General features: G+C 42.9%; 1 protein-coding gene across 7 annotated transcripts in view; it reads left to right on the forward strand.

The window, feature by feature from the left end:
* Nucleotides 1-13,834, forward strand: part of kif13a (kinesin family member 13A) — a 40,311-nt gene that overhangs the window by 23,220 nt on the left and 3,257 nt on the right. For 2 of the 7 annotated variants that reach the window (XM_078253103.1, XM_078253110.1), the window contains 25 exons: nucleotides 1,115-1,201; nucleotides 1,293-1,468; nucleotides 2,499-2,718; nucleotides 3,189-3,351; nucleotides 3,481-3,624; nucleotides 3,714-3,863; nucleotides 4,045-4,209; nucleotides 4,316-4,489; nucleotides 4,634-4,785; nucleotides 5,427-5,559; nucleotides 5,718-5,864; nucleotides 6,388-6,420; nucleotides 7,372-7,471; nucleotides 7,591-7,717; nucleotides 7,800-7,855; nucleotides 7,954-8,078; nucleotides 8,725-8,901; nucleotides 9,011-9,103; nucleotides 9,225-9,377; nucleotides 9,479-9,556; nucleotides 9,657-9,707; nucleotides 9,959-10,046; nucleotides 10,170-10,321; nucleotides 11,404-11,568; nucleotides 12,585-13,746. In XM_078253103.1, the coding sequence (XP_078109229.1) occupies nucleotides 1,115-1,201; nucleotides 1,293-1,468; nucleotides 2,499-2,718; nucleotides 3,189-3,351; nucleotides 3,481-3,624; nucleotides 3,714-3,863; nucleotides 4,045-4,209; nucleotides 4,316-4,489; nucleotides 4,634-4,785; nucleotides 5,427-5,559; nucleotides 5,718-5,864; nucleotides 6,388-6,420; nucleotides 7,372-7,471; nucleotides 7,591-7,717; nucleotides 7,800-7,855; nucleotides 7,954-8,078; nucleotides 8,725-8,901; nucleotides 9,011-9,103; nucleotides 9,225-9,377; nucleotides 9,479-9,556; nucleotides 9,657-9,707; nucleotides 9,959-10,046; nucleotides 10,170-10,321; nucleotides 11,404-11,568; nucleotides 12,585-13,746 (4,271 nt within the window). The remainder of the gene's footprint in view (nucleotides 1-1,114; nucleotides 1,202-1,292; nucleotides 1,469-2,498; nucleotides 2,719-3,188; nucleotides 3,352-3,480; nucleotides 3,625-3,713; nucleotides 3,864-4,044; nucleotides 4,210-4,315; nucleotides 4,490-4,633; nucleotides 4,786-5,426; nucleotides 5,560-5,717; nucleotides 5,865-6,387; nucleotides 6,421-7,371; nucleotides 7,472-7,590; nucleotides 7,718-7,799; nucleotides 7,856-7,953; nucleotides 8,079-8,724; nucleotides 8,902-9,010; nucleotides 9,104-9,224; nucleotides 9,378-9,478; nucleotides 9,557-9,656; nucleotides 9,708-9,958; nucleotides 10,047-10,169; nucleotides 10,322-11,403; nucleotides 11,569-12,584; nucleotides 13,747-13,834) is intronic. The other 5 variants (XM_078253105.1, XM_078253106.1, XM_078253108.1 and 2 more) reach the window with 5 other exon arrangements.

Below are 13,834 nucleotides of genomic sequence, written 5' to 3' on the forward strand. Positions count from 1 at the left end.
TATCTATCTATGTATTTATCTATCTATCTATCTATCTATCTATCTATCTATCTATGTATTTATCTATCTATCTATCTATCTATGTATTTATCTATCTATCTATGTATTTATCTATCTATCTATCTATCTATGTATTTATCTATCTATCTATGTATTTATCTATCTATCTATCTATCTATCTATCTATCTATCTATCTATCTATGTATTTATCTATCTATCTATGTATTATCTATCTATCTATCTATCTATGTATTTATCTATCTATCTATCTCTATCTATCTATGTATCTATCTATCTATCTATCTATCTATGTATTTATCTATCTATTTATCTATCTATGTATTTATCTATCTATCTATCTATCTATCTATGTATTTATCTATCTATCTATCTATCTATCTATCTATCTATCTATCTATGTATTTATCTATCTATCTATCTATCTATCTATCTATCTATCTATGTATTTATCTATCTATCTATGTATTTATCTATCTATCTATCTATGTATTTATCTATCTATCTATCTCTATCTATCTATGTATCTATCTATGTATCTATCTATCTATCTATCTATCTATCTATGTATTTATCTATCTATTTATCTATCTATGTATTTATCTATCTATCTATCTATCTATCTATCTATCTATGTATTTATCTATCTATCTATCTATCTATGTATTTATCTATCTATCTATCTATCTATCTATCTATCTATCTATCTATGTATTTATCTATCTATCTATCTATCTATCTATCTATCTATCTATCTATCTATCTATGTATTTATCTATCTAACTATCTATCTATCTATCTATCTATGTATTTATCTATCTATCTATCTATCTATCTATCTATCTATCTATCTATCTATCTATCTATCTCTGTTGTCTCTCTCTTCATGGATGACTGGACCTGAGTGTTTCACATGACCTCACTGTACAGGAATCTTTGCTCTGAGCTTCTCGCTTTGATATCAGAGCCATGTCTCCCTCTCACTACAAAAGGATTGTTCCTTCTCAATTAGTTTTCCCTGTTTGAATATGAAGATGATAATGCCATCTGACATCTTCATTATCAGAGTTTGAGTAATTTCTCTGTTTTCTGCAGGACCTGTGTGAACGGAACAATGATTGATTCCTTGGTGCACCTGTGGCATGGAGATCGTATCTTATGGGGCAACAATCACTTCTTCAGGTATAAGACGTGCTGTAGTGTGGCCACATTTAAATGTGTGAAGAGTCATGAAATTAAAATGTCACTGATTGGAAGTCCTGTTCCTCTGCAGGATTAATCTGCCTAAACGAAAGCGGCGGGACCGTTTAAAGGAGCTGGAGAGAGCTTCTCCCAGAGAGAGCTTCATCGAGGCAGATGTGGAGACCGCCAGCGAGGCCTCTTCTGAGCAGGACTACAGCTATGAGTTTGCCCAGATGGAGGTCATAATGAAGACTCTGGGGAACAACGGTATGATTAGGTCAATCTGCCTTCTGCAATCTATATTATCCCCAGGCCACAGCTGTATACAGTATGTATGCAACTTAGGTTTCTGAAGCTTCAGCTTGTTCTAGCTAATCTGACCTAATAATAACTTTTAGAAATGCCACTACTGTAAAGCAATACTCCTTATCTTGAATATAAAAAGCACAATTCTAGCGTTAATTACAACAATCCGCTGACTATTTCCTCAGCGGATTGTTGCTACAAATTTAAATGTTTGTGATCAGATTTAACCTGGGTGGAGCTGAGGTGGGACGAACAATCAGTTAGGGCTCAAAGTCCATTAGCATCCACTTCTCCTAATGTCTGATGTGATAAATGTTTTGTTTTTAAGTTAAATGTTGTGTTTCGTATTTTTGTATGTGAAACTGTGTACCTCTTGGGACGCAAGACAGATTTCGAAAAAATATTCTGATAATAAAGTGAAATCAAATGAAAGTATTACTATATTCATTATAGATTTTAGTTTGTTTTTGATTATATATTTTTTAGACAATTAGTCTTAAGCAAATCACAATTTCCTAGAGCTGAAGTTGACATCTTCAAATTGTTGCTTTGTGTGATGATTTACTTTATTTAATTATACAAAACAGAGAAAAGAAGATGGAGTCACCAAAGGTATTTGTGCTTGATAAAAGACTAAAATGATGAATTGAAATGAATCATCAAAATAGTCTTTTTCAGTCAATCTGTCGAATTTAAACGATCATTTTAGCTATAATATTTTTTAAACTGCCAACAACACACATTACAAAAACAAAACTTTGTGTAAAAAAAGAAAAAAAATCATTTTACAGAAACTATTCGTGGATTTTAATAAATTAATACATTCTAATAAAGCCAGACTCCATAAGATGAAGTGCATTATAAGGCAATTATCAATAATATATATTTTTTAAATGAATAACATAATTTGTTCTCAGCTGTGGTGGTTGCTGTTTGTACGGTCCTGTTCCTGTTAGTTATAATCAGGACTTGTTGTTTCTCATGTGTGTAGACCCCATGCAGAATGTGGTCCAGGTGCTGGAGAAGCAGTATCTGGAGGAGAAGCAGACGGCTCTAGAGGAGCAGAGGGTGATGTATGAACGTGAGCTGGAGTCGCTACGGCAACAGCTGTCTCCCGAGAAAACGGCCCAACACCACCGGAGCAGCAGCGAGCGCCTTACGTTCCCGACGCACACACCACACGGCAAACTGCGACTGTGGACCGAGGAGCGGTTTGTGGAATGCACTGACACACCCTCTCTGTCCACTGCAGGGAGGCCTGCCTCAGGACTGAAAAGCTGAGCTGAGCATTTTCCTGCACATCATTGTAACAGTGACCTGATATTTGAGGTGACAGCTAGTTAGCTTTAGCCATTATCCTCTGACATGACTGAGTTTTTACTGAGATTTCTTTTTTATTTTGCCATCCTTGGTTAACTCCAGCCACTGTGGTTTGAGAGCCAAATCTGAGATGCAAGAATCAGTGACCCTTTTACTAAAATGTAAGCATCACAAGTCAAAGTTCAGTCAGTCACATACACAACTCTGTGTATGTTTTTCACTAGCTGTTCCTGTACATAGGAGTGATGTGCATATTAAGTCCACACTGAGGGTACATGATAGGTGGCAGGTCTTCAGCTTCATGAATGAATGAATGATCTGTGTTCTGTTGTGTGTGTGTGTGTGCGTGTGCGTGTGTCAGCGATGAGCTTTTTCGCCAGAGCCTGTCTCGACTCAGGGAGCAGGTCGTGAAAGCCAACACCTTGGTGCGAGAAGCCAACTTTTTGGCAGAGGAGATGAACAAACTGACTGACTATCAGGTCACCCTTCAGATTCCTGCAGCCAACCTCAGCGCCAACCGCAAGGTCAGACCTCTGAACCCCCTGCAATCACACACCAGCACCATATCACCTTACTGGACCGATTTCATTGTCAGCTGTTGAAGTATGAATATGTGCTAAAGTTGAAGTGTCTTAATCTGTTTTTTAATATAGCGTGGAGCAATAGTAAGCGAGCCGGCCATTCAGGTGCGGCGAAAAGGAAAGGGGACCCAGGTGTGGACCATTGAGAAGCTGGAAAACAAACTGGTGGATATGAGAGACCACTACAGGGACTGGAAGGAAGGCACAGATGAGATGGTAAGAACCAGAGGATCAGAAATAGGAAAAGATAAGTAGAACATATTGTCTGGGTTATTCAGGTTGTTCTCTGTTTTGTTTTTTCTCAGTATAACAAGGCAGACAGTAAACACTGTGACCTATTCTATGAGGCCCAAGAGAACCACAACCTGATAGGAGTGGCCAACATATTTCTGGAGTGCCTTTTCCATGATGTCAAACTGCAGTATGCAGTCCCCATCATCAGCCAACAGGGAGAGGTAAGAGTGCACCAACATTAACAGATTAATACACAATAAATGAGTCATGGTGCAACCTTTCAATATCCTTATTACATCAGGTCCATATGTAAGGATGATGTACATATATTTAAAATGTACACATTATTGGGCATTTTTATTTGAATGTAGGGGATGATGTCTCCCTGCCCTCTATGTACAGGTAGCAGGCAGGCTGCACATTGAGCTGATGCGAGTGAGTGGCGTCGTACCAGAGCGCCTGTCTGGGGGAGACGACTCGTCGGAGAACTCCAGTGAGAGTAGCTGCTATGAAGTGATGGACACCAATGGGGAGATCGTCCACATGGCCAAGAGGCTAACCTGCAGGGTAACAAAGATGGACATGTTGGAATTGTACAAGGATAGTTTAGTACAACAGTACAACAACGCTCAGTAACTCAGCTTCATCCTGTCTACTTGTCTCTTTGCTGCAGGTGCGGATCAGGGAGGCTACAGGTCTGCCGCTCAACCTTTCCAACTTTGTCTTCTGTCAGTACACCTTCTGGGAGCACGGTGAGCCCACTGTGGCTCCTCCCATGGTCAGCCCAGACAGACCTTCCCCTCGAAGCCCAGATGCCCAGTTTACTGTCCAGTTTGATCATTGCAAGGTACATTAAAAGGAGCTGCTAGTTGTTTCAATTTGAGGCTGTTAATGCCTCACCTTGAAGCATTAGCTTTTAAATTCCCGTAAGTTTTATTAACTACTTTTATTTTCAAATCAACTCCACTACAAACCTCTTGTCTTTGTGCAGGACTATGCTGTGCATGTGACAGATGAGTTTTTGGAGTTTATATCAGATGGAGCATTGGCCATAGAAGTGTGGGGTCACCGCTGTGCTGGGAACGGACATTCGCTCTGGGAGTTAGACGCACTGGAGGCCAAGACCCAGACGCTTCGAGACAGGTAGATGTATCACATGTTTCGCTCACACTTTTGCACATACACACACACACACAAACACACACACACACACCAGAGCATGTGAGCGGAGTGGAGCATGAGCGGGGGGATTTTGGATGGAGTGCAGAGTGGATTTTTCAAATGTTGAAGCATCGCCTCATTTCCTGCCCCATACCTCTCCAATTTAGCTCTGGTACCACTCATACCATGAGTTTGAAGCATGCCCGAGCTCTTATCTGTGTTACTACAGCAGCAGAGTACATGCAGATAAACGGCGCCCGCCCATTCCATGCTGCTAGTGCCTTCCATCCGGCGGACTTTTTGCTGTCGAGCTCCAGGCATAAAGGAGAGGTTGGCTCCGTTCATCTGATAAATACAACAAAGCTTTTTTTCTTTATTTCTGGAGCGAGAGGTGAGCGATTGAGTGGAGTCTAAGTTGAGCGTGGAGCGATATTTAGCGGAGTGGCCTGGAGCGGGGGAGCAGGGGAGCGGAGGTAAACGGACAGCTCTGTGAGCGAGCAGTGGAAATTCTTACTGTCCACTCTGCTCACATGCTCTGACACACACACACACACACACACACACACACACACACACACACTGCGGTTTCACACCTCACTAATCTTGGCTATTGCGTGTTCTAGGTGGAGTGAGGTGTCTCGTAGGATCGAGCTGGTGATCTCCATCCAGGAGCTGAATGAGCAGGGAGAGTACTCATCTGTGGAGCTGCATCCTGGAAAAGACATCAGCACCGGAGGAGTCTTCCAACTCCGACAGGTCAGAGAAAAACTCTACATCAAACACATATTTAAGAGAATCATACTGTAACTACTGTAACTGTTGCAATTATAAACAGCGGTGTACATGTAGTACTTTGAGAGTGCAGCGCTGGCAGCAGCGTTCTGATGTTGAATTATGGGGATTTGTCCAAGCAGGGTCACTCCAGGAGGCTGCAGGTGTGTGTGAAGCCGGTCCAAAACTCAGGTACTCTGCCTCTGCTGGTGGAGGCTGTGCTGTCTGTCTCTATCGGCTGTGTGTCTGCTCGCTCCACCAAACTACAGAGACCACTCGACAGCTACCAGGTCTGTGAAACACAAATACACATTTTTGCATATATTCACATGCAAGTTAGACAATGAACCTTTTGTGTTAACAAAAATAGGATGATGGTTTGTATGTAATTAATTCTGCGTTTTGGGAACAGTACACTTGTTTCATGCCAGTGATGTACAATATTATGCTGAATTAGCCAAAGTATGTTTAGTCCAACTCTGGTTTCGTGTCATCTGAGTAGCTGGCAGTGAGTCTAAAGAAGGCCAAGGAATGTGCAATCTCATTAGTGCCCTGTTTGTTCTGTTAACATGCACTGATGTGCCCTGATGTAGAAAGGAAGTGACAATTTGATTTTAACTCCTTTTTTATTTTCCACATTTAGAATAATTTAAAGAGTAATTGTTTTTAAAAACATGGACGTAAATGTATCTTTCACATCACATCTCAGATTCCTAGAAAGTTACATGAGCAGTGAATGGTAAACTATGAGCTGTCATGTGAGGGCTTATTTCTGGTTCCCCACATTTGACTGAGTGTGTTCTCTCTTGCCAGAGAGAGAAGGAAGACGATATGGATAGTTATCAGGTACCCTTTCAGTCTCCCACTGCTGCTGCTCCCCCTGTAGTTCACTCTGCAGCATGAAGGAAACCAACTTCATCGTATGTTTGCGACTAGGCCTGTTGCTGAGGGCATGTGAGGCAGGAGGCAGAGGGCTGTGCCAACTAAACGAGTGCTTTATTAAAAAGCAGCTGCACATGTGGATGATTTCTGACGCTGTAATTAGCAATCACACCAACCATTCGTTGGCAGCCCTCAATGCAAAATACAGTTCCACCCATGGCTGAGCTCCCAGCCAGCAGTCTGTCTGCCAGGGATCCTGTCCCGCTCTCTCGCCTTCCCCCTCAGGTTGCTGCACACTAATGCTTGTCACTACTGAAGAGCTGCAGGAATAATAAGCCTCACTATTTCATATGGGCATTGCATGGCTGCATGATTTACAGTACTTTGCATGGTGGAAGTGTGCTCACGTCATAAGCGTAATAAGGTTGGCTTTGAGGTCTGTTGGTTACTGTGGACATTGTGGTTCCCTCACAGAGTGATCTGCTGTACATCCAGGTAGGACTTTGCGTGGCTGTGGCTGCCATGTTGGTGTGTGCATGCAAGTGTGTGTGTGTGTGTGTGTGTGAATGCATGTGTGTGTGAGTTGCAAAAGGGTTCAAATTAGGTTTTGTGTGTGTGTGTGTGTGGGCGCGTGCGTGCGTGTGTGCGTGCATGCGTGTGTGTGTGTGTTTTGAGATTTTGACCATAATTGTTTTTCAGCAAAAAAAATGCACCTTGGAACTTAAATTGGCCTAAATTAGCTTTCACTTGGCTTGGCATAAAGGAGCGGTTATGGTACTCCCTCAGACAAATCAGCTCTGTGCACCCTCACCTTGCCCTGTTAACACTGAACTGTGCCCTGCAGCAGGTCCTCTGCCTTACTAAGGTCCTCTACCTTACCAGCTGGCACTGATTCTGGTATCTGCCTGTTTCCAGGAGGAAGACCTCAACTGTGTTCGAGAGCGTTGGTCAGAGGCCCTGATCAAACGTCGGGAGTACCTTGATGAACAAATCAAGAAAATCATCAACAAACACGGCAAGTCCTCAGCCCTGCGTTATAGCTACGACTTGCTGAAGGACCTGTAGCGTGGCTGCCGTGGGTTCTCTGTATTTCTAGTGTTGTAATGAAACCTCTCTCCTCATTCATCTATGCAGAGAAGTCAGAGGAGGATATTGAGCGTGAGGCTCGGCTGGTGGAGCAGTGGGTTGGCCTGACTGAAGAGAGAAACGCAGTGCTGGTACCTGCACCTGGCAGTGGCATCCCTGGAGCTCCAGCAGACTGGTACAAAACACAAACTCACTCCCATGCACATGACAGACTCACTTCATTTGCAGCCATTAACCTCATATTCACTTCATTGTAGGACCCCACCTACAGGAGTGGAAGCTCACATCCCTGTTCTTTTCCTGGATTTAAATGGTAAAGCAGACACATCCTTGATCTCAACTGATATTTCACAGGTTCCTTTCAGGCCTGAAGGAACACTAACTTTCTTTCATTGTCTTTCATGCCCCCAGCGGATAATCTGACAGTGAATGAGCAGCTGACCGGTCCACATGCTGCAGGCGTTAACTCTATCCTACCCAAGGAGCATGGAAGCCAGTTCTTCTATTTGCCCATTATCAGGCACAGTGATGAGGAGGTAAACAATTGGTTTGATTTTGCTGCCCTCCTGTGGCCAAAAAGGGAACTCTAGGAAACATAAACAAGTACAAATGCAGCTGTAGTTTCAAAGCTTGTGGTGTGTCTTATAAAGCTGAGTGACACAGCATAAACATAAAGTATTGGTGTATCCATTGCTTCTTCATCTACTAGTTGTATGTAGTGTATTTTTGTTAAAATGCATGTCATATTTCGGCGTGAGGCTCTTTGTAGAATTTTGCTGATTTTACTACTTTACTTGTTGCTAGAGGTTCTTTTTTTCTCAGATAATTACACACAGACAAGAGCACTTCATGGCAAAAAAAATTTTTTTTCCTACAATTAAGTGCATAACCCTAACCGTAACAACTACACATGAAAGCAATGATTTAAAAGAAAAGTCCTCTTCATTTTTTGTTTGATGTTGAACAGCAGCGCTAACCATACAGTGCACACCGCCCTCTGTGCGTAAGTGTGGTGAGGTGGTGATTTTAATGCTCATTAGCAAAGTGCTGCAAACCCAAAGCTACAGCCCACCTACATGACTGTAATCCATGTCTCTGTGTGTCATAACTGACTGGAACAGATTCTCTCTTTGTAGATTGTGGAGCTACATTAATAAAAACACAACTCTTCCAATTCACCAGGTATCGGCAGTGTGTTCCTGGGACTCATCCATCCATGATTCTGTGCACCTCAACCGCATCACGTCTCCTAATGAACGCATTTATCTGATCATCAAAGCCACGGTGCAGCTCAGCCACCCTGCCTCCATGGAGCTGGTGCTCCGCAAGAGGATCGCTGTCAACATCTACAACAAACAGGTTAGTACAAGAGGGATCAAGTGTCTTCACAGCCACTGCCCACAGCAGAGGTGGGTGTTAGCAGCAATGGATTGTGTTTTGATGATCAACATAGTATTTTTTTCTACAGAGTTTCACTCAGAGTCTCAAGAGAAGAATGTCCTTAAAGAATGCGCTTTATTCTTGTGGTGTGACTTATGAGATCGTTTCCAACATACCAAAGGTACAACTTTTTCATTTTACCTCTGTGGCTAACAATGGCTGCTTTCCAGATGTGTGACAAATAACCAGTTTGGTGTTTATCTTCATCCGCCCTTTCTACGTTTTTTTTCTTTCCTGTTCAGGCCTCAGAGGAGCCAGAGGAAAGAGAAACCTTGGCCCTCATGGCTGCTCGCGGGGACACTGAGGAGACTCAGGATGGAGAAACCTACATAGAGAAGTACACACGGGGAGTTCTGGAAGTGGAGAACATCCTCAGTCTGGAGAGGCTAAGACAGGTATTTTACACAGTAGCATACTAACATACTGAGACACAAACAATCCGACTGAGTGACTGACATGTTAAGATGCACCTGTCTTGTTTTTTTCTCCCTTGAAGGCTGTGACAGTTAAGGAAGTGCTCACTACCAAGGGGAGACACCTAAGAAGGAGTATCAGCACACCAAATGTACAGCATGTAATGAATACATCACTCACTGCACTGCCCACAGAACCATATGGAAATAATTGTTATTAGATAATATGACGCTGATAACACATTGTTTCTTGCTCTCCAGTCTTCATGTAGTAAAACAGACCTGACTGGTTGTGAGGATGAAGACTGTAAGGTAAGTCCGGTCTGATGTTAGACTACATTTAACTTGTCTTGGCTGCATTAGCCTTGTCAGAATGCATAGCTTTTCTCTGAGCTAAATGCTGCTTGTCATAATTGCCCCTTTGAAAATAAAAATCTCTCCCTCCTTTACACTAGGGGTTTTCACTTGAGCCATGAGCTTGTACACGGTTAAAAGTATTTTAGCTGCAGCTCTACTTTAACCTCTATATATTATATATCTATAACATGTGTATTATTGTCTAGGACCACTGTGATCATGTGGACAGCACCAACTGCAATCCCCCGGAGGGCTCGCTTTGTACCACACCCATCAAAAGCAAGGAGAATCCAGGTAAACTACGGAAACAGCAAATGTGCAGCAGCTACATTGCGTCCTCACTTATTTTGTGTGTGAAACAGTGTTTGTGTTGCTCCATTATAACTGGGTTACTTACCTCTGAATGCAACCACACAGGTTTGGTTCCAGAGAACCCTTCGTTTTTCAACTCCAGTCCCTTCAAAGTCCTCTCCCCTCAGCCACCTAAGTTCCTCAAGTCCCTGCTGCCTGTCAAAGAAGAGAACAAGGCGAAGAAAGTCCTGGAGGCCCGGCCGCTGCTGGGACAAGAGGTAAGGAGGATAAATTCACTCTTTCTCAAGAGGGGAGAATTCATGTCTTTGTTTTTGCCATGTTGCTCCAACATATCCTTGTTTTGTCAGTCCTCTGTCAAACCTCATTTTCACATTTTACCAAGTCACTTATCACATAAAATTACATTTCCACAACATGGTACACTTATTGACATTGACAACAATTACTAATTGTCCAAAGCTGCTTGATGATTTTTGTGAAAATTGCTTTGCTATTGTGTGACTGGCCGAAAAAAACACGATGGCACCATCCACTGTGGTTATGTCACTGTATTGAAATGAAAGAGCATGACTCACAGGAGCATGACTTCAACTGGGAAGAGCCACAACGGTATATTAGACAAAGCTGTGCTATAAAATCTCATGCCTGAGTTTGTTTGTGATCATTGTGATAGTGTGGCTGTTTAAACTATTTAAACTAACCATATATATATATATATATATATATGTCTTCAACTGTGCTTGAAATGGAATACAAGGGGTGCAGCTACAAATCAGTCCATGTCAGGGATGCTGTGGTTGGGAAGTAGAGGTATTTAGCTAGCAGCAAAATTATTCAGTAAACAGCAGGATTAGAGTTTAGTAGTACGAATATAATAGTGTGGGGATATGAGAGAACCAGGGTCAAAAGACTACAAACATATCACAAGAAGTGGTGGTGCACTAAAAAGTACTCTTTTAAACATGTATTTATTGAATTTTTTATACATTTTACAGACAAAAACAGTACAACAAGGCACATAACATAAAACAGAAAAAAGACCAAGGATCAAATGTAGTAGCTGTAGTATCCACAGTCATAAATCTGTACATCCATAGGTGTATGCTTACACGAAAAACATACCGCCGTTGTTTATCTCAACACCGTATAGTACAGATGGCACACTACAGGCATTAAACTAAAAAGTACAGTTACACACTATTAGGACACTTCAAGCACTGTTTGTTATGTGAAATATCAAACTGCATGGCACTAACTGTGTAACTGGCCTGCCCAGCTCCATGCATGCTGTGTGCGTGTGTGTGTGTGTGTGTGAAGTGTTGTTCTGACCCATCCGCAGAGCATGCGCTCATGTGTGGACAGTCCTGCACTGCTCCCCCCTCCCTGTCCCTGGCGCCGGCCCAGGGCAGGCAGCGAGGGCCACTGCAAGCCTTCCACCTCCACCTCCACCCCCACCTCCACTCCCACCAGCAGGCAGCTCAGCCACACACTGCCACACACTGCTGTAAGTGCTACACACACCAGCACACACGGCTCTGAGGGTTACTGTAAGAGTTTTTCACACACACACACACACACACACACACACACACACACACACACACACACACACCCCAGGACACACTAATGTGACACACTCACACTGCTGTAAGTATATCTCCACATAATGAGGTTCAAACACGAAATTGTGAGCTCCCTAGCAACACACATACTTTGTTTAAAAGTTCCACCTGTAAGTAAGTCAAAAAGACATAAAGTTATATAACGGTGAAAACCTCATCTTTGCATTGCACCATGTAGTGCCACTTTTTGGTTGTAGTTTTTGATGTCTTATGTGGTACTCAACATGTGATAAAACCCCTCCTGCTCCATAGACTGGACTCACCACATTTTGTACATATACATTTATGATGATGTAGAGAAGGGAAAACTATGTTATTTGCTATATACAAAAAGAGACAACTGATATTTTTTTTCTTCAGTATGTTAATATTTAGGTTTCAGAAAAGTTGATGATAACTGTACCAGTGTTGTCAAGATAATATTGTACGAATGAGTACAATATGATGTAATTATTGCCCTAATAATAATTATTTTTGATAGGGCTAATTTATTTTGGAGCACCCATATTTTGCACTTCCCTCACATTATTATATATACCTCTCTCAACTCTCAAGATCACCAGTTCCTTGAGTGAAAAGCTCAGAACTGTAGAATTTGTGGCAGTAGCACACTGCCATGTTACAGTAACAGTTGCTCAACAATAATGTGTAAACCCACACATGGGTACAATAGTACAGCAGCAAACCCCTAAAGCCAGGTTAAGAAAAAAAAGAAAATGTGCTACATTATTCATACACTGTGTTCAAGTTCCATTACCACATTCCATCACGCCATTTTTCGTTGTCTTCATTCACTTAAAAATAGTGAATATATAGGCTAATGTTCAGGCTACAGGCTACAGCTGACATCATGTCTGGTGGGATGTGTCTTTTGTCCTGCTGCTCTTGTTTTGTTCAGCAGGACTCTGAGGATGAGGAGACGGGTGCGGACGTGACTCTGAATCTCAATCGGGGCCCTCAGGACCACAGCAGCTTCCAGCCTTACATCCCAGAGGACTTTGCCAACTTTGAGATCTACAATGCCAATCTGGAGAACCAAGAGGGGTTTCTATCTTCCCGGTCTGACTTGAAGGGAAGCCGGTGTGGAGGTGGGAGTGGAGAGAAAGAGGTGCCCCGAAGCCCCACGGCCAGCAGTTGCACTAGTGGCTACTTTTCACACAGTGCCTCCAACGCTACGTTGTCTGACATGCCTTTCAGTGCCAGTGAGAGCTCTGACCAGCTCAGCTGCCCTTCCAGAGACCCGCATGACTCTCTCGGCTGCCCTGCTGGAAGAGGCTGCACCCAAACCAAAAGTGTCTCTGCAGGAAGTGACACCCAGCAGACTCCTCTCTCAGGTGGGGGACAGGAGCTGCTCATCCACCCTGGCTCCTCGCCTGTCAGAGACAAGCAACAAACATTTCCTCTGCCTCACAACTTTGTTCTCAGTGCCAGCCAGGAGTTCACTGACTTTAAAGGGGCAGATGACAGTAGTGGAGACAGTGATTTAGCACATTTTACAGAGGGATGGGAGAAGGAGTGCTTGGAGAAAGAAACATGTGACACTGGTAATCAACGCTCCTCTGATCTCTCTGGTATTATTAACTCATCTGTTCCTGAAGACACTTCAACTACTACATGTAACTGTCCAAATAATACAGGCTCTGTTAGTGTAGCTGTGTCCTGCCCAAACACAACTGTAGTTTGCACTTCAGCCAGAACCCCAGTATCTGTGCCTGACAAAGTTCCAGCTCCATCTCCAGCATCCCCATCCCCAGTCACACCTCTATCTACAGCCCCATCCTCTGCCCCGACTCCGCGAGCAGGAGGAGAACCTCCAATCGAGGAGCCGGCACAGGGAGATCTGCCCCACGGGAGTCCCTGTCCCAGCCCAAACCCCAGCAGCGCAGAGCCCTCAGGAGATTCCAGCGGAGATGAGAGCACCCCTGTAGCTCAGCTTCCTGACTGGATGGCCCCGGGGGAGCAGGTGTGGGTGGGGAAGAGGAGAGGGACAGTCCACTATGTTGGAGGGGTGGAGTTTGCTAAAGGGATCTGGATCGGTGTGAAGCTTGACATGGCAGTGGGTAAGTCCTTTTAAAAAAACAAGAACTAATACATGTATATATATATATATATATATATATATATATATATATATATATATATATATAT

Source organism: Sander vitreus, chromosome 6 (assembly GCF_031162955.1).
Source record: "Sander vitreus isolate 19-12246 chromosome 6, sanVit1, whole genome shotgun sequence".
Lineage (NCBI taxonomy): Eukaryota > Metazoa > Chordata > Actinopteri > Perciformes > Percidae > Sander > Sander vitreus.